The sequence below is a fragment of the Leptosomus discolor genome, chromosome 11, assembly GCF_034619465.1.
Source record: "Leptosomus discolor isolate bLepDis1 chromosome 11, bLepDis1.hap2, whole genome shotgun sequence".
In the NCBI taxonomy this organism is placed as follows: Eukaryota; Metazoa; Chordata; class Aves; order Leptosomiformes; family Leptosomidae; genus Leptosomus; species Leptosomus discolor.
Window position 1 is genome coordinate 4,561,584 of NC_141401.1, and position 18,815 is coordinate 4,580,398.

An 18,815-nucleotide genomic window follows, 5' to 3' on the forward strand; every position below is an offset into this window, starting at 1 on the left:
TAAGAAGAAAAACCAAACAGTGAACTGAAAAGAATAGTCTGAAAGAGTTTTAAACTGGCAAGAAAGCTGACATACAGGATCATCTGGGCAGCCCATTTCATCTGTAGCTCCTATGCTGCTCGAGATACTGGGTTAGGAAAAGACATATGTGTTTAATACAACACACAACCCAAGCGAACAAAGTTTGAGAGACTCTCTGCCTGGGAGGGGATAGCTGCAACCCAGATGAATTGCATGATGAAAAAATTAAAAAAAAAAAAAATCTGTATGCCTCTCAACTTCTCAAACTTTTCTAAGTATGTTATAGAAACTGAGCAAGATAAAGAAGCATTTGGCTGAATCAGCCACATTGCAAGACGATACTAATATCGACTAATTCTGACTTCCCATCTTTATCAACTGTCAATTACCTTGGGTGGCATTAAGATAAGGATAACCAGAGAAATTAGCATAGCTTCTGTCCCTTCTCTAATCGCGGCCAAGAACAGAATAAAAATGAAAACAATTTCCATGATATTTCTATCCAGAAATTCTATTTGGAATAACGATTTCTTCTCATTCCCTACTACAATAGGTAATACAATCCCTTCTTTGTTATTGAATAGTTTTATTGTACAGAAGAGCTCTGGACACCACTTAGCGCACAAAAATCAAACGATATTTTGAGTGATCCTCCCCGAAAAGTTTGGTCATCTTAAAATATACTGAATATCTTCAGCTGTCACCCACTTCAATGGCAGCTGTAAGCACCAGAAACCTGAAAAGCTCACACTGAGGAGGAGCTTCAGAGGGTGTCACGTTATCAAATAGTTGATATAAAGGACAAGTGATGGTACCAATGGAAAACAAATAGATTTCTTTCCTGAAATAAAAATGCTAACATAGAAAAACTGAGTTTTCTTTTTGTTTTTTTTTTTGTTGTTTTTTTTTTTTGTTTGTGTCTTTTTTTTTCTTTCAATACAGGCCCTTGCCCTGCAACAGTCTATGAGGTTTCAGGGACCATAATCTGGACTCTGTTCAAACCGGAGTCACTAGACATCAGCAGACACGTTCAACCATTACAGGCTTCTTTGACCCTGTCCCTAAGACCTTCTAGTTCACAGAGCTATCTGCTGCATCATCCATCAACTGCCCTGCCCCGAGAAGCAAGTACAAATACCTCTGCTGACTGATGGGCACTGCTGTGAGATGCTGCTGTGCATCGTTATGAGCTAATACCTCAAAAAGACGATTTATTTTGGCTCAGTATTATAGGGCTGAAAATAGTTTAGTAAAGTTCTGGGATATTTTTAGATGAAACAAACCCATTGTTATCCTACAATGAATAATAATATTGCGATACTGAGGCACTATAACACCATAAAATATTGTAAGGCTGGAAAAGAATCGGCCAATAAAATTTGAAGCAGATAGCATGTGCATGGCACACCTAACGCTGCGAGAATAACGCCTCATGTTGCAGAAGCCAATTATACTAAGAAGAGCAGAAAAGTATGGGTTGCTGGGATAGCTTGAATGTGCTACTCTTTAACTTATTAATTTAGAGAATGGAAGAAAATTTTTAAAAGAGGCTCATCTCGCTCATTTCTACACAGATGTATGCAAATGGGCTGAAAATCAGGCAAGTCAAAAAAAGCCCTAAAGCTGTTCTTTTCATATGCATTGAGGGGGTAGTTAGGCTGCATCTCATCTCTTCCCTCTGTCTTTATCTTATGCTATGTTTAGATTCTAAGTTCTGAGTTGACTGCATTTCCTAGGTAATTAAAGCAAATTTTTGGATGTTAGACAAAATATCTCAGTAGGAAAAATTCAATTCCCAAAGCCAAATAGCCTGTAACTATAAATGTTCCTTTGATATAGTTTCTTTGCATTAAATAACCCAGCATCTTCTAGACTCCAAAAGATTTTTTTTCCAGTTTCAAACACTATCCACAAAGTTTAAATTTAAATAAATCATCACTTTAGAAAGCTCTTTGTATCCCATCCACATTAATTTTTATGTCTTATATCAGTCAACAAATACTGTTAAAAGTTCTCTAAAAAACATGCTTCTGAAGAACTTTATAAAATAAGGAAGCTGTCCATCTATGAAAAGGCTAAAGCTACAAAGAAGGTTTTCATGTGGCTTTTGCAAGCACCGTACTGTGTCTAAAACATTTCCACTTTCCTCCTTCCAGGCTCCCAGATCAAAGACCTTTCTCCCAGAAATGACCAAATGCCATGAGTCCGGAACAAACCCCAATTCTATTTTTTTTTTCTTTTTTCTCCTTTTTTTTTTTTTTTTTTTTTTTTTTAACCTCAGGGCCCTGGCATATGCATTCCACATGGCTGAAGATGGAACAAAAGCTCTTGTGTGTCTGCACTGATGCTCTTTTAACCATACTGTGAGGGCAAGCACACAAAAGCAGCATATACTGAGGTAGAATAAGACCTTTGTTTACTGTGCGCTGATAATTACTAGACCCATTTTTCTAAACAAAAAGTGCACATAAGCCCTCAATGAAGTGATACAACACTGAATATTTGCTGTCATAACATCCCCTGTACTGCCAGTACACTTGAGAATTTATGGCCTATTTTAATACTATGTACTGTATTACATAAATCATTTTTATTTTTGCAATGTCATCGGATTCAAATTTCTGCTTGCAATGGAATTTGTTTTCAGGCATTGGAGCACTTGCTAATGGCAAAATCTTAAATTTAAATTTCTGCAAAAGGGTAATTTATATTGTAAGTAGACTAATATAAAATGATCAGTAGTTCCATCTGCCATTCAAGAACAGAATTCCTAAGACCATTTACTAGGGCAGCATGAAAGCCACCCTGACAAAAACAGACTGTCCAGGATGCAGTTTCCAGTTCAACTTACACACACAATTTGTTTTGTTTTGCTTTTTAAAATAAATTTATTAGGAAGGCCCAAAGGGTCATATCCACACAGTCTTGTTTCTCTGAATATAAACTGGAATATTCAACAGCTCAAAAGTAATGATTTTTTAAAAATACTGGCATATCCAAGAATTAAGTGTATTCTCCAGAGCAAATTAGTAATTTAGTATTGTTTACCCATCTGCTTGTTTATGCACCAGTTCTGTAAGTCAGAGTGGGATCAGGTACTTTTATTGTATTTTGTAAATTGATTAATAGTGTTACACTTTTTGTCTTAAGACACATGTGCTCGCAAAGTTAAAAGAACCTTACAGGACAAAAACCTACATGGTACCTATTCAGCAGTGCTGTGAAAGTACTGTGCTACTGCTGGAATAAATCTTACACCTGTCAATCTAGGAGTAGGAAAATGCAGATTTCCATTACACTTAACAAGAGGCTCTACTGGCAGCTACAAGGGACATACTTTGAGGACGAATGGATTCCTTGGCATAGTAGATGCCAACCACCATATGAAATAAAGAAAGTAAATCACACTTTAAAAAGCATTAAGCAATATGTTCCAAACAGATTTCTTCTCACATGGACATGTCTAATAAATAAAAAAAAAAAAAAGAGAGAGAGAGAAAAAAAAACCCCAACACTCTGTCAGGAGATGACTAAAATGTCTGCTTTTCAACTCAACTCCCTAATTGAAAAAAATTGTTTAACAATTCTTGCTTGAATATCACTTGTATTTTGTCAGTATCTTTCACCGTTATTTAACCTCCTTACTCAGTCATTAACTACTAAAGTGAAGCTGGATGTTAAGACGACACACACAAAAAAATCATTAGCCAACATGTGCAGTTAGCAGAAATAATGCCACAATTATGCCTTAACTTCAGTAATATTCCAAGAAAAATATTTTCCCATTCAACTGAAGATAGATTTAATCTTTTTGCTTTTCAATGCACTAACTCTCTCTTCTACTTTATTTCATCACATCTTGACCACTCTGAAGCCTTCTGATTCTTCAGAGGAAGGATTAAACATTTACATTTATACTGTGCTGCTTTTCCTCTGAACTCTAGGATTTATGATTCAGTTTCATATCCACAGATAGAAAATTATCTCCAAATGTTCACCAGTGAGTCACTATTAAGAACTACCGAACAAGGTCAATTGACAGTCTTTGATGTTTCCCGTTATTTTAAAAGTTCCTTTTGAATGTTTTGAATTTAGGTCTAAAAATAAAGAAAAAAGAAGGTGTGTCATTATATTAGAGATTTATTTCCTCCTTTTGAACTTAAAACACTTCAGCAGATCTATGGCTCATCCAGGTCATAGCTCACTCACAGATAAGCTACTAGTGCAAAACTAGCAAAAACTTTTACCCTGTAATATTTCACATCTCATCTTACTGAGCAGCAGCTTATTTTTGCAAAATTAAAAAGATTCAACTTCCTGTCTCATGAAATGGAGTTAGAAATATTTCCCAAAATAGGGGAAGTTACTTTGCTTGTTTTACTTAGTACTGTGGAATCTGGATGATGCATCCTGGAACTCGTTTTCTCATTTATATAGTGACATATGTTGGGACATAACTAAAACACTATGTCTGGAGACATTATTTGCACTTACTTTCCAGTAACTACGGTGTTAAGAAAAATCAGAAGGATCATAAACTTCTTTAAAGGACTAAATTGCTAGTACTGAAAAAAATTAAGTTAAACCTATACAATGTAATTAATTTAGAAATTAGCTATTATTATCTAATTTAGCCACCTCAATTTTCAGCTTTTCAATGTGATAACTTCATCTACACCTAATTAACACCAAACTCCGTATTCTAGAAAAACTATTAATGGCTATTCCAATGACATGACAGATCCGCATGTGTGTGTCTATTTCAGCAGAGATTGACTTACGGCAGGGCTAGAAGGTAACAAACGCAGGGGAAGAGGACTTGCCTCTCCCAGAATATACAGCCCACTCTTACTGACAACACAACTACTTCCCACAACAAACCACCACACACTGCACCTCCTACTCTTGAAGACCCGCTTCGATACTTCCAAACTTTGAAAGTGTTGAGAAAGAGATGGAGAAATTATTTCCTGGGCTACTACTGTGGAAGTTTTGATGGATGCCTATACCCAGCACAAACTAGACCTTCACTAGGTTATGCAGTAGTGACATTCCTAATGATGAAAAATGATTTATGTGGCGTTACTGGGATTCCACAGCAAGGTTTAAACCCTAGCTGAAGAATCTTACTTAAAGCAAACAGAAACGGATCCTTACCCAAAGTGGTGCAACTCTGATTACATAGTACTATATTTAAACACAGCATCATTTAAACATTTTTCCCCCCTCAGCTAAAAATAAAGCAAATTTGATATCTGACCTATTACTTTAAAACAGACATGAAACCTTAACCTGCTTTTGTTTATTAAGATTATTTTCCAACAATATGATCTCTGTGACAACTCCATAACCAGAGTTTGCAGGGACCACCAAACTTTTTTTCTTTTTGGGGTGGAAAGGTTGTTTTCCTGTCTCTTCTCTAACCCACCCCCCAGCCCAATGACAGTGGTGACTCACCAAGTGGCAAAAATGCAAGGCGGTTTCCAGCCATGGAGAGCTCATTGAGGCTTGGTAGTTGGCACAGGTGGCGGGGAACATACCACAGGTGGTTTCGGTCTGCAGTCAAGTACTGCAGCGAAAGGCACATATGCAGCCTTTCGGGTAACGTTATCAAACGATTGGTTGAAATGTCCAGCGTTTGCAGCTCCCTCAGGTCTCCAACCTCTACAATCCAAACAGGAGGCATTGAGAATTATTAATGTAACTATTTTCACAAACAAGACCACAAAAAAACCCCTCACATTAATCAAAAGTCGCTAGTTAGCTGTGCTGGTTTCTCTTAAGATACTATCAATCTGTGTTCAGGACTGATACTAATAATGTCCATCATCTTTGTATTTCACATCTTTTTGATGAGGAACAGTTATCAGTTAGGCAGTATGTTTAAACATGAGATCTCTCAAGATAGAGCATTCCTGAATTGTGACAATTACTACTGTCAAAAATATCAAGCAGTTTCCTGGTCCTAAATCAGAACTAGGAAAAAAAAAAAAAACAAAACCCAAACCGAAACACATCACACAGCTTGCTGTTACTGAGGGTGCTTTGCATGATCCCAAACTCATGCAAATTCAAATTAACTATTTATTATTTTTTAAACATTTGAGGATACAATGCTTATATCCACCTTATTTAAGATTCTCTTGCAGGGAGACTTAAAAATACATGCATAGCACTTCTTGCTCAGTGACAGTCTTTCACTAAGCATGCTTTAGGAGCAACAGCTCTGTCTTCATAATAAAACTCAAAAGACCTAGTTTAAATTAGAAAAGGCATTTCTTAATAACCTGTAAGTTATATTGTTATGTTATATTCTAGGAAGATATTACAGTAAGTTCTACCCTATAGCTGCAGTAATTACAGCTTCTAGAGATTCTCTTTTTTAACATTTTAAGAATTTTAAAAGTACATTTTGTGTTTTAAATAGTATTGCATATTTGTTTAATGTAGGTAAAAATGAAGTTCTTAAAAGCCTGCAAGACATGATCACACACGTAGCCTCACTTGTGCAACAGAGTGATTTTTTCCCTGTCTCTGGCCTGTGGGACCAGGATGCACTTCTCTAAGGACTGACTGACAAATACATCAAGCAGCTCTGCAGGTTTTCTAATTGTTTATTTAATTATTCTTTTACAGTTACTCTAAAAATTGGATAATTCTATAAATTATTTTCCCGAAACATGGGGAAACTGTAAACAGTTTTGCTTTGTTTTTAAATACTTCTCAGCAATGGTACTGACTCATGAAGTGCTTGGTTCCCTTAATTCTTACTGCAGTTCTCAGCATCCTGCAGAACCAAATGTACTTTGGTCTCAGCTGAAGGAAACCAGCTCTTGCATCTGAGAGCTGCTAAAACAAGATTCACTAGAATTTTCTACACTGAAAACACCAGACAATCTACACAATCCACAGGCTGCACAATCTACAGCTCTACCCAGATTTTTTTCAAAAAGATATAAATAGGGTAACACTGTTTAAGTTAAAGCTAAACAGAACCTGTTGTGCCCTTAAGCGCTCTCTGCAGCAGGAGCTAGAAAATTTGCTATTCCCCGAGCTCTGAGGTAGCACCTTGTATACTACACCCAAAGAAGAAAACACAACACTAGGTTAACTTCAAGCTGTCTTCTACACAATGGGAAAAAGAAATGGCAAATCTGAAGTTGACCTTGGGAAAAACTCTGAAATGTTACTTTCAAGCCTGAAAACATGAAAAGGGAAAAAAAGGGAAGTTACAATTCAGTAGGAGAGATTTTCACAGAAGTACTAATTAAACAAAATGTGTATGCACATTTGAAAGGAGTTTCTGCCCACCGCAAACAATTCCAGCATTAACTACAACAAAGAATCAACAACATAGTATATGCATCCTTTTATAAAATATTACCCACAGAAACAGCTGCTATACAGAGATGACCAAATTCTTCAAACTTCTTAGTTTTGATGTCAACAGGAATCCTAAGCTTTATTTTAAAAGTTGGGGTCTTTTACTACAGCATTGAAAGTGAACGGCAAAAGCAAAATAATCACTACTAAATAGCAAAAGACTACGGTGCGAAATAACTGCAGTAGAACTCATTTTTAAAGAGCTTTATGTTCATCACAAACAAAGCCATATGCTTGAAAACAGTGACAGGAAAAGAGCCACCTACGTTCAGCCAAACCACTGACCACATGCAGTCAATAATAGGCCTAGCTATTTTCATGCACTAACCTTTTTCTCTGCCACTAAAAACAGTTTTCTAATTCAGTTTAGGTCCAAAATCCCATAAATGTTACGGTTGGCAAAGCTGGCAGAGTTTCAAAGGCATTGCTAGAATGATATGTTTCAAATCTAAGAGGAAATAAAAGTATTCTCACTTTATCCTTCATCCAAAAAACACATACTTGCCCAAAACTTTATCCTCTCTACCTTAATCTTCCAATGCATACCAGATGTAAACATCCACTTTCAACATACAGTGCCATATGTTATGGAAACACCCACCGACCCATGATGAAGTTAAAAAGTAAACCAAACAACTTAAAAGTGCCATCAGATTAAAGATCTAACCCCCAGAATCCCCACCATAGTGTTGAAAATTCATTTTGAAGAACATGCTCAGACATTTACTAATGACACTAAATTGGTTTCAATCTCATTAAGGCAAAGGAAAACAATAAAGGGGAATAACAAAAAATATAAACAGTCCATTAATAAGTCTTTCAAGCTTTTAGTTACTAAATACTATTATCCATGCTTTAAAATTATTGCAATATAAACACTGAAGGATGCCTTGCCTAACACAGTGAAAGACTTAGAAATCTCTCTCTGCTATCACCCCATCAAGTACTAAGACATATATGAGAGGTGGACTTCGGAAATTTCTGGCAGACCCAGAAAAGAGGATAACTATTCCCAAACAAAAAGAACTGACAAAGAAGGGACTTTTATTCAGAGATTTCCCACCCCCTGCACCCAAGGATAAGAAAGAGACAAGCATTATACATCACCATTAAACCACACTGAGGAGTTCCAATTACATTTAAATGAAATTCATAACCGTATAATTTAAAATTTATATTAGCTCTAGGATTAACGCAATCAAAATCAACATGGCAGAGCACTGAACCCCATTTTGATATCAGAAGCCCCCCCCTCCCCAAATCCTCAGTAGCTTTGCTAAACCTCTAACTCAAAAAGACCCAAGTCCAAACGTGAAGTTTCCGTGCGGGTTCTTGGACACGAGCGTTTCAGCCATGTCCACCTGCACAGATTTCTGCCTTCACATATAGCTGGGCAATTCTGTGGCTTGGCCATATGGTACAAATGTGTTCCGTAGCACACACGAAGTGGCTGACAGACTGTAAATCCACACACTACCTTACCTCACAGAAACTTAAACTTGGACTTATACCCAGAGTCCTGCCTACAGCCTTCTGAACGTGGTTTCAGTGACGCAGACGTACACATAAATATTTCAGACTGTATTCCAAAACTCCCAGCACTTGAGTAATTAATCTTTTTCATCCTTGGTAATACTGTGCCTCCAAAAAGCAGCCTTTGCATTCCTAGTAATAGCTTTCCAACCACTTGGAGAAAGGGACAAGTGAACTGTCATTGTATGTGTGTGGGTTTTCAAAAGAAAAAACTGTCAAATAGGTTTCTCTCTCAACACAAAGAGAAAAGAAACATGAGCATACTTTTTTCTAAAAAAGTGAAACCGTGAAAGAATTTCAGGAAATTTCCAAAATTATTGACCATCTAACAAAACTCACTGTATTTGTATAAACATACCTAGCACCAGGAAAAAAAGAAAAAAAATAACTATTTCTGATTCAGGTTGTTTAAACACCAGTTTTTAAAATGAATTCCCATGGTTTTACATGAAGGAAAAAACCCCATCTGGAATCAAGCAGGCTATACAACATACAATAATTGCCAAAGGCAATTCAAACTTCCTTAACCTTCTGGGGGTACAGGCCTCACCAGCTGCATAACTCAAAAATAACTAGCAGTTTTCTTTACGTTTCAAGAGCAATCCCACCTTTCCCTGCTGGGCCACAACCCAAAATTTCTCCTAAAGATATATGAAACACATACACAATTAGATTTGACTGTTTGGAAAGCATGGAATTACTTTAAATCAAATGCTATCTGCGTCTTTCCATCCAAGTAAAGGAAAAAAGGGGACAGGAATGGACTACAAACCTACCTGCATGAGAATGCACCTCAAAGCAGGATATTAAGAGAAAGCAGAGAACCTACAAAGAATGGAAAAAGGGACTGATCAGCAAAGAGAGCTGGTACTTAGAGGTCAGGCTGCAGAAGTTAAATGAAAACTGCCAGGAGGCCAGGAAAATGGGAACTCACAGACAAACAAAAGGTTTCTCAACAAGAAATAAAGAGCAAGAAATGAAGAATTGGTGTCAACAAAGGGTAGAAATTAGGAGAACAGACCAAATATTAAATTAGCTTTTTGCATCATTTTTTCCTGTAAGAATAATGCTGTGTATGAGGACAGAGACAGAATACCTCATGGGAACAAGGACAAAGCACTGAAAATTACCACAACCATTACTCAAATGAAATGAGGCTGCTTAAAAAGTTTCCATCCCAGAATACTGAAAAAATGGGTTATACATCAAAATTGCAAGCTCAGGCACGAGGATTCTCAATGAACAGGACATTTTCTGGGATACCAGACCAGAGTTGGAGAAGAAATGTAGAACCTGTGTTCAAAAAAAGCCCTGTTAACGTGGTGCTCTTCAGTGTCTTTTAACAACTGTTCTAAGGGGAAAGAGCAACCAAGAGTGACCAGTGAGTGGAACATAAATAAAAATCAGAATGAAAATGCAACCCAGATCGTTCCACATGTAGATCACATTATACTGGCTTATCTTTGAGAAAGTTTCTTGGTTAATGGTAACACACGAGTATCACATCTCATGGCAGATTACTGGGATGGAGAAAACATTACTAGCGGTGGCGTTCCTCAAGGCGTCTACTTTGTTTAGAATTTCCATTTTCTACCTTGGTAAAAAAAAAAATCCAAGGTTTTGGTTTGCTGTCGACACAAGCATTTAAAATACTGCTCATATGACAGAGAACCAGATTATTGTATAGGAAGAAGAGCAAGAACTTTTAGACTTAAATTACTGAAATGAAATTAAAAAGAACAGAAAGTAAGCATGACAAGAATGTGCTGCTAGTCAAGCCTCTGCTTGAAACAACGAGGAAAGATAAGGACTGGCTATACTGGTTCACCACGTAAGGATAATGAGCCACCAGTGAAAATAACCAATGCAACCACTACGTATAGCCAGCACTGTATTAGGATCAAGGAAGTACGCTCAGATACCTTTGTGTTGTAGGCAATAATGACGATCTTGCTATAATCATACAAATATAATCGACTACCCTGCTACCTAAGGGTCCCAATACGGAGCTGATGCTCTCTCTCGCCTGCCATCTACTCGGCAATGCCAGCAGCGTGTCGCTGTTCCAAGGCTGCAGCCCTCTCTACCAAAAATCATTGCTATATACCATGCAGTAATGTTTTCCAGCTCTGGTACCCAGACATATTCTTATGAATCCTTACAGAATCAAGCGCTGTGATGACTGGCTGTGATTGTGAAGCGCTGGACTTCATGCACCCAGTGATCCCTCTCTACCCTGGCGTCTAGTTGCTACAGGAAAGCAATAGAAGGTGCTAAAAGCGGCTACCATGCTTCACCCTTGGAATAACGTTTCAACCAAGTTCCATGAACCCAACTACAAGATGAATTTTCTTATTAGACCTGTAAAACCATGCAATGGTGAGTAAAAGGTGTTCAAAGTCTTTCATACTTACAAAGCTTATTATCTATCTCATTAGAAAAAAAATGCAAGTCTCTATACATGGCTGTGAATTTGAATTGTGACACTATTATCAGTTTAAAACTGTAATGGACAGGAAATATAAGTTTAAATCACTAAGAGCTTGATGGAAAAGATCTCCTTTGGATCTGCTCTGGGATGTCTCAGGAGGACTTAAATAGATTTAAAGATAGTTAAAACAAATTAAATAGCCTATTATATATTACATTACATTTACTGTCCTACCACACAGCTCACATTTCATAGCCTATAAAAATTAAATTTTCTAGCACAAATTGGCACTTATGATAGACCTGTGCCATCTTCAAACAAGGAAGTTTGACCATAACTGAAAATTGGCATCATTAGATTTAAGGACAAAGAAAGGGGGAGGCAAATTGAATCACATTTACATTTTGACACTGCTGTACGCAGATCTGTTACTGTATTGTTAGTGAGAGAGCTTCAAAAATGTTCCGTTTCTCAAGCCTAACACACCTGAAGATGATTTTTTTTTTCCTACATAGGCTAGTATTTGCTCAATATTTTAAGGGGAAAAAAAAAAAAAAAAAAGAGGGACTAGAAGAAACGTTGTGATACTGCAGCAACTATTTTATGAATAACTTGTTTTTAAATAAGGTGCTGAATATGAGTTCAAACCCATAAAAATTCTATGAAAAAAAGGCTTCTATCCCAACTGATCAAACTTGAATCTATTACTTTTAACCATACTTATGGTTGCATTTCACACACATAACCTGCCTGTCTGGAAAGAACAGGGAAAAAGATTTTTTTCTGGGGCAGGATTGTCTTTGTGAATGAACATATTCCTATAAGTAACACCTCAAAGATGTTCCCAATTCTCAGCTTCACCTACTTCAGCCATAAACTATATTGACTCTTCTCCAAAACATTTAAGCAGCAGACAAAACCCAAAACCAAGGGCAAAATACATATTTCTACTGAACATACCCAAATAGAATCTTTTCTTCTCAACCTTGCTAAATGTCACATGCAAATTTAGTACCAAACCTTATTTATTTTGTACCATCATTCACCAGTAAAGGTGAGAAAAGTGGCTTTCTAAAGTCCAATCTTGCTAAACAGTAATTTTAGTTCAGCTAAAAGCAGCTGAAAACAGACATGAGGGTCTCATTAAGTCAAACTTTTCTAAAGGTCAGTGGTTCCCCATCTTCTACCATAATTAAGCTTAAATTAACAAAACTGGCAGCCTTCTGTATTTCATGGGTCCAGAACTCTGTGCTTTCCTCAGCATCAGCACTGAAGCACCAGACAGAGAACACAGATCCAGGGTGGTTATTAGGTTGTGCCCCGTATTTCCCCTCAATGCAGGTTTGGAATTCCATTTTCTTCCATAATTTGATAGTCTCAATGAGAATAGTTAAATCAGATGATAAAAATACCAGAAATAAACAGACATGAGAACAGTGGAAAAGGTGGGTGAAAGGGCAAGAGGGATAGCGATGGAAAAAATTGTTTATGCACAAAGGTAACTCAAGGCCATGAAATGATCAGGTTTGCTGGTTTTTTGGTTTGGTTTTGGGTTTTTTGTTTGTTTGCTCGATTTTTTTTTTTTTTAAGAAGACAACCTGTCCTTTCATTTTGTTCTAGTGTACTCTGCCTCATACTTCACTGCCCCACAGCAAAGTACCATTGCCACTCGAATAAGTAATAGATGTGAAATTAATATGTTAGTATTATTGTATGGTTTATTAAATGATATCCCAAATTTTGGATAGAGGAGCCAAAATGAAGCGTGAAGAATGGTACTTTGTCAAGTATATTGCATGGAAAATTCTGCTAGCACCGTACAGCAAAGTCTCTTATTTAGGAAGTGATGAATTTTTGCTGTTGTCTTTCCTTTGAGGAGCAGCTGTTTTTCTGGGTGTTCCTGGGTGGTATGAACATAAACAAGCACAAATGAATAAAGCATGAGACCTGTTATGTTTCTCTTGTTTTGTTTATGTCTTACCATCTTTACTGCTGCACATCATCTACAGTTCACTGTGCACTAATATCACCATGTGGAAGGGGGGAACAAGCCTTCCAGAAAAACTTTGTTCATAAAATAAAGAGCTAATAATTTGAACTCAAGATGCCAGCCAGATAGAGATGGCTACTTAAGTATCCTGCTTTAATTAAGTACAACAAACCAGTAATTGCCTAAAATTAAGGCAAACAAAATGAGCACCCTAAAGGATAGCTCAGGAAGCCACAGAGACAGGGCCAGTCCTGGCTATAAATTTTAGGACAGCTTTTCCCTTTCTTCTTGAAAGGAAAAACTTCAGATCAACATAACAGACTGGTCTCTGACAAACACAGATTAGTAGCTCCTAACCCGTTACTACACTAGTGTCCAAATAATCCAAGCAAAGACCTATCTGTTGTGACTGTTGCTATCAACTGTTTCCAACCAACTGGAAACAGACACATCTTTCTTCCTTTTCTTCAGGCTGGTTGAGGGTTTTTTGGTGGTTGTTTTTTTTTCTTTCTTTCTTCTTGTGCAAATGCAGAACAAAAGCAAGGTCCAGGTTAGATTTTCATCTTTCAGTGGAAAAGTATTATGCTATATCAAGCCAAGTTATGCTCACTTATCTTACTGTTGGGAGATACCAAAGAACTCTCTTCCCTGAAGGTAAACTCTGCCTCCATTACAAAAAAATGCAACTACAAGTTTGAGTGGGTTGAGAGAAAGGAAAAGAATCAATGGAAGATCTTTAGTTTGGCACCACACGCAGTGGAGTCACCATATCTGTTTTTCAAAGGAATGCTAACAGATGGGATTATCTTTGCTGAAGTTCTATGAAAATAAGAGTTCTTCCAGTCCACTGGAAGTTACTACCAATTGCACAGTAATTACAAGGCGGGGAGGGACTGGTTAAACATTCACAGGAAACATTCCCATTATAATAGAAGTGCATCTTTCTCAAAGGTAAACTATGGATTCAGATGCCCTTTACTAGCAGCAGTAACAGGAGCTCCTCTTGCTCCTCCTCACTGCCCAGCTCATTTGTGCTGATCAGTGTCTGCATGGCCACCCAGCAGACTGGCCAATTCACCAGTTGAAAAAAAAAAACCCACGCACGAGCTACTGTAACGATGTGGTTACTATTGAGAAAATGGCACGGACCAACTACTAACAGTTTCTAAGATGATCTGTGATTCTGTGACAGCTGACTTCAAACACTAGCAACATCCTGATTTTCAAAACACTGAGAGCAGCTGCAAGACTTATCTTAATCAGTGGAAGATGCTGCTGTTTAGTGTTTCAAATCAGCACAAAGTAGACAAGCAAGGCTTGCAATTATACTCCAAACCCCCTACTCAGTCATTCCGAATTGCATTCCTTTAGGAACACAAATAAGTACTCTTAGTCCATAAAGCTCTCAAACATTAAATAATTACCAACTGGAGTATACTTGCAGTTGCTCAGTATCAAAGCCTTCCATAAAGAATGACAATTTAACGTACATTTGGACAATGCTAAGTTAAACATGGGTCTTTATTTTAAATACCAGTGCAATAAAATTAAGATAACTGAAATACGGGTATCAAACTCTGTGTGTGAGACATGAACCACAGGAAAGTTAATCTCACATAATACCTCCGGTTCTACACTTTCTCTTTAAAGGTTTTTTCCATTTAGATTTAGTGTCAGTAAATGATGCATTTTATTATTTTGCCTCTATTTATTTAATAGACTAGCTGAGTAAAAACAAGGTTGTCGATAACAAGTAGTATTTTAGCGCTCTCACAATGGTATGTATAAAAGAAAATTGTATTTGGCCAGCAAGGTCAAAATAGAAATCAATACATTCTAAAATTCTTCTGTTGCACAGCACTAACAATTCATGTTTGTTCACTTTCAAAGACTGAATGACTTTGTTCTCCAAGCTTCCCTGAGCACTCAAGTCCTACTAGTAAATTGCATTTGCTTAATGCACAAGTAAAATCAACTACCCGTTAATATAGCTAATCACTGTACATAAGTTACAGAGAGCTTAGGGAAAGGAAAAAAACCCAAACAAAAAGGGAACCAAAGAGACTAAAGTACATTCATAGACAACTTCATAAATAAAGTGTTAAGAATTTCAGAGGAAAAATGTTCACTTTGACACTCAACCCTAAAAATTACAAAAACTAAGCTTCAAGAGTGAATTTTTTCTTGTCACAGACGTTAATTTGGTGCAAAAAAAAAAAAAACAAACCCACAAAAATTTCAAATTAGTAGCAGGTTTTACAGGAAAGACGAGGAGCAAATTATTTTAGTTTAGTTACCAGGTGATGTTCTTCTGAAAACTAAATAGCTGAATAGGGTCTATGAACTAACAATTCAATTTCATGAACAAGTTTGCAGCCATGTGCTGTCGTAGCAGATACACACTGTTTAACTTTTACTTATGGTGGTGAAGGAAACAATGAACTGCAGTTTTCAGCATTTATTTTTTTATTTAAAAACAATGTGGTCAAGGCAGTAAGCATGGACATAATCCTCCTGAAAAAGCTGATTCTGCCTGTATGGCTTACTTCGTCTTTGCTTCAGACCCTCCTGAAATAAGTCGGTGCAGCAAAACAAAGTTAGAGCCCTTTGGCAGTACAGCATAGTGAAATCAGTAAGGCATTTCTAATGTAAACCTGGAATTTGCAAAGCAGTTACTACTACCATTTCCTTTTTCACACATTTACAAACGGATGAAAAATTTCAGAGAAAAAAAGACCCACAGTTTAATATATGTTCAAAGCTGAGGTTCTTTGAAACACTGACTGAACACTATTGAACAGCTTGTCTGTATTAAAGAAGTTTTCATACTACAGAAACACAAACACCATTTGTATATGAAACACATCTTTCCCAGCATACATCCAAGTCTACATCTCAGAGGTTTAGTCTCAGCCTTGTCAATACATATCTGTGTTCACCCATGTGAACAGCTATTGGTAAATGTTTATGAGAGAGGCCCTGAGCATCTTAAAACACCCCTTAAGTTCAGTTTTACTTTTGGGTAACAGTTCTAAAAAGAAAGACTTTTACAAGTCTTTTAAGGAGCATCTGTTCTGGTTTCAGAAGTGAACTTCATATGTATCACATGTGCCTTGAACCAGGCAATCGGTAAAGTCAGATCTTTACTATCAGAATCATCAGCAGAAGAATTCAGTGCTGACAGATGAGTTACAAACCTTTTTTTTTTCTGGAATTCCTCTACTTAGGAAGCTAGCCTGATACTAGGCAGTATATGATCACTCAAGTTCAGTTTGATTTCTTGATAACTCTCAATACGTGATGATTTTTGTAAGGACAGTCAAAGGGAAAAGACCTACTAGAAGTCCCATATTCTTCCTCTCATAAAGACAAGCTAATACATGCGTTGCGCAAGAAGGAGAATCCGCCTCATGACAGCCCCAAGCTATGTTGCTCAGAACGTGACTGTTGCCAGCCATAACATGGAAAAACCCTTGTATCAAATTCCAAAGAGGTTTTGCTGTGCTCTCAGTAGAGGACTCAGCATGTTGAGGGGAGAAGTTCCAGAAGGAGGGGAATGACACCTTAAAAAAAAGTTACAGCCACTTAAGTGAATTTTATTGTAATGTAGTTTTTTTTTCCCTTATCGAAGAATAAAGCTGAAAAAAGCCTGAAGATTCCTTTCTGGGTTAGTTTGGGGGGATTTTTTAAAGCACAAAAGCAAACAAAAACCCACCCATAATATCTTAACATAGATCCAAGCATTCTACCATAATAAACCCAACAGTGATTACATTCATTTTCAACTGTACTGAAGACAGTTGTACAGCAAAGCACCCTGACAAGCAGTGAAGCATCATAGCTTCTCAGTTATGAAGATTATCAAAGATGCCACCAAGAATTTAGGGAGGTGGGACGGGATTTAACAGAGCTATGAATAGTGTAATGATCTGTAGAGCTTTAGAGCCCACGCAGGTAATACGTAAAATTAAAGCGACAAGGAATGTTAGTTTTTATAGTCTTTATGGGTAGATATAAATGTATCAGATACATTTATATAACTGATACCTTCAAACACTCAGAGCAAGACTACAACGCAGAATTACATACCTACAAAATTAAATTCCTGGTAGTCTGCTTTTCTACATCTTAGATTCAACTCCACAAGAGTAACATCAACCAAAAGCAACCAATGGACCCTCCACTTCTTCCTCTCCTCTGCTATGCAGTCAATAAACTCACATAAAACAAACACCACAAATGGAATAATTACTGAACTCAAACACAACTGTGGCCACTTCCAGAGTTATTTTTTTCTATGGTATATAACTGTGTCACAACGAATCCTCTCCATAGATCTCAAACCAAGTCTTCAAACAATCAAAACACAAAAACCAAAAAATTCTATTTGACCTTCATTATTTAGGTCTGTGTGCCAGGTCTCATCAGTTCTCACAAGCACATTCCACTTTTTAAAACCGGACTGTAGAAATACATTTTTCAAACTAAAAGGAAGAGAACGCATTGTTTTGATGCTACAGCCTGAAGCTCTTTATCTGAGTTTTATCAAAGTATACTCTATCACTGATCAAAGCAGCAATGACAACTTAATGTTCTTTAAAGTTATATATTGCTGCATAAACTTCCCACTTTCGTCTTCTGGCCTCCAGCTCAGCATGTCATTGGCAGTATATTCAAAGGTCAAGAGACTTTCTTTCAGAAGCCCTCTGTTCCCAAGTGGCAGCTCTAATGATTGCAGGAGTGGAGAGTAGAGCGGGGTAGATTAATTCCATCAGGGCTCTGTTCTCATATACCCTAGAAAATTCAGGTTGTCATTTCCTCTGTCAGATGTTTGAAAGACTACTCTGTATGTTACTGTATGAACTATTTGTATGTGGTAGCAGCATTTCCACGCTACCCTGTTACTGATTTTGTCATCATCTAAAGGCCTCTTCTCACTCTAGTATTGAAAGCAATATTTCATTTTGAATTCCTTTCAATTTAGTATTTTGTATATGCCATGTGACTGGCTGACTTTTTAAAGCAAAGTCTGGAAGTTACTTGGACATGCAAGATTTTTTTCTTTTAAAATCCATATTTTAACAATTTACTGAGAAATCTCAAATCGAGTTCACTAGAACATTTATGTTTAATGAACTGTGTTGAAATGATTTGTACTTAAGACTCCTTATTTAGTAAAAAGGCCTAAGAACATGCAACATAACTACCATCCTTCTACAGTTATATTTAAGATCTTCAACATCTCCATAAAGTTTTAAGCTTTAGATGAATGCTTGTCACAATTAAAGCACTCTCAACAGCTCCCAAATTCCTATCCACCCCCCACAGACAAGAGAAAAACCCCTGGAGAAACAAGGCTTACAGTGACTTGAGAAATCAAGGACTGCCAAACAGAGGAGCGAGCCAGGATTCAAGATGCAGTACCAAATCTCTTAACAACAGAGAATCCAGTTAAAT

The 18,815-nt window shown here is 37.0% G+C and overlaps 1 protein-coding gene across 1 annotated transcript in view; it reads right to left on the reverse strand.

The window, feature by feature from the left end:
* The window catches only part of LRRC28 (leucine rich repeat containing 28), a 54,696-nt gene that overhangs the window by 15,068 nt on the left and 20,813 nt on the right, over positions 1-18,815 (reverse strand). The window contains exon 6 of the mRNA XM_086471657.1: positions 5,479-5,685. Coding sequence (XP_086327783.1) covers positions 5,479-5,685 — 207 coding nt within the window. The remainder of the gene's footprint in view (positions 1-5,478; positions 5,686-18,815) is intronic.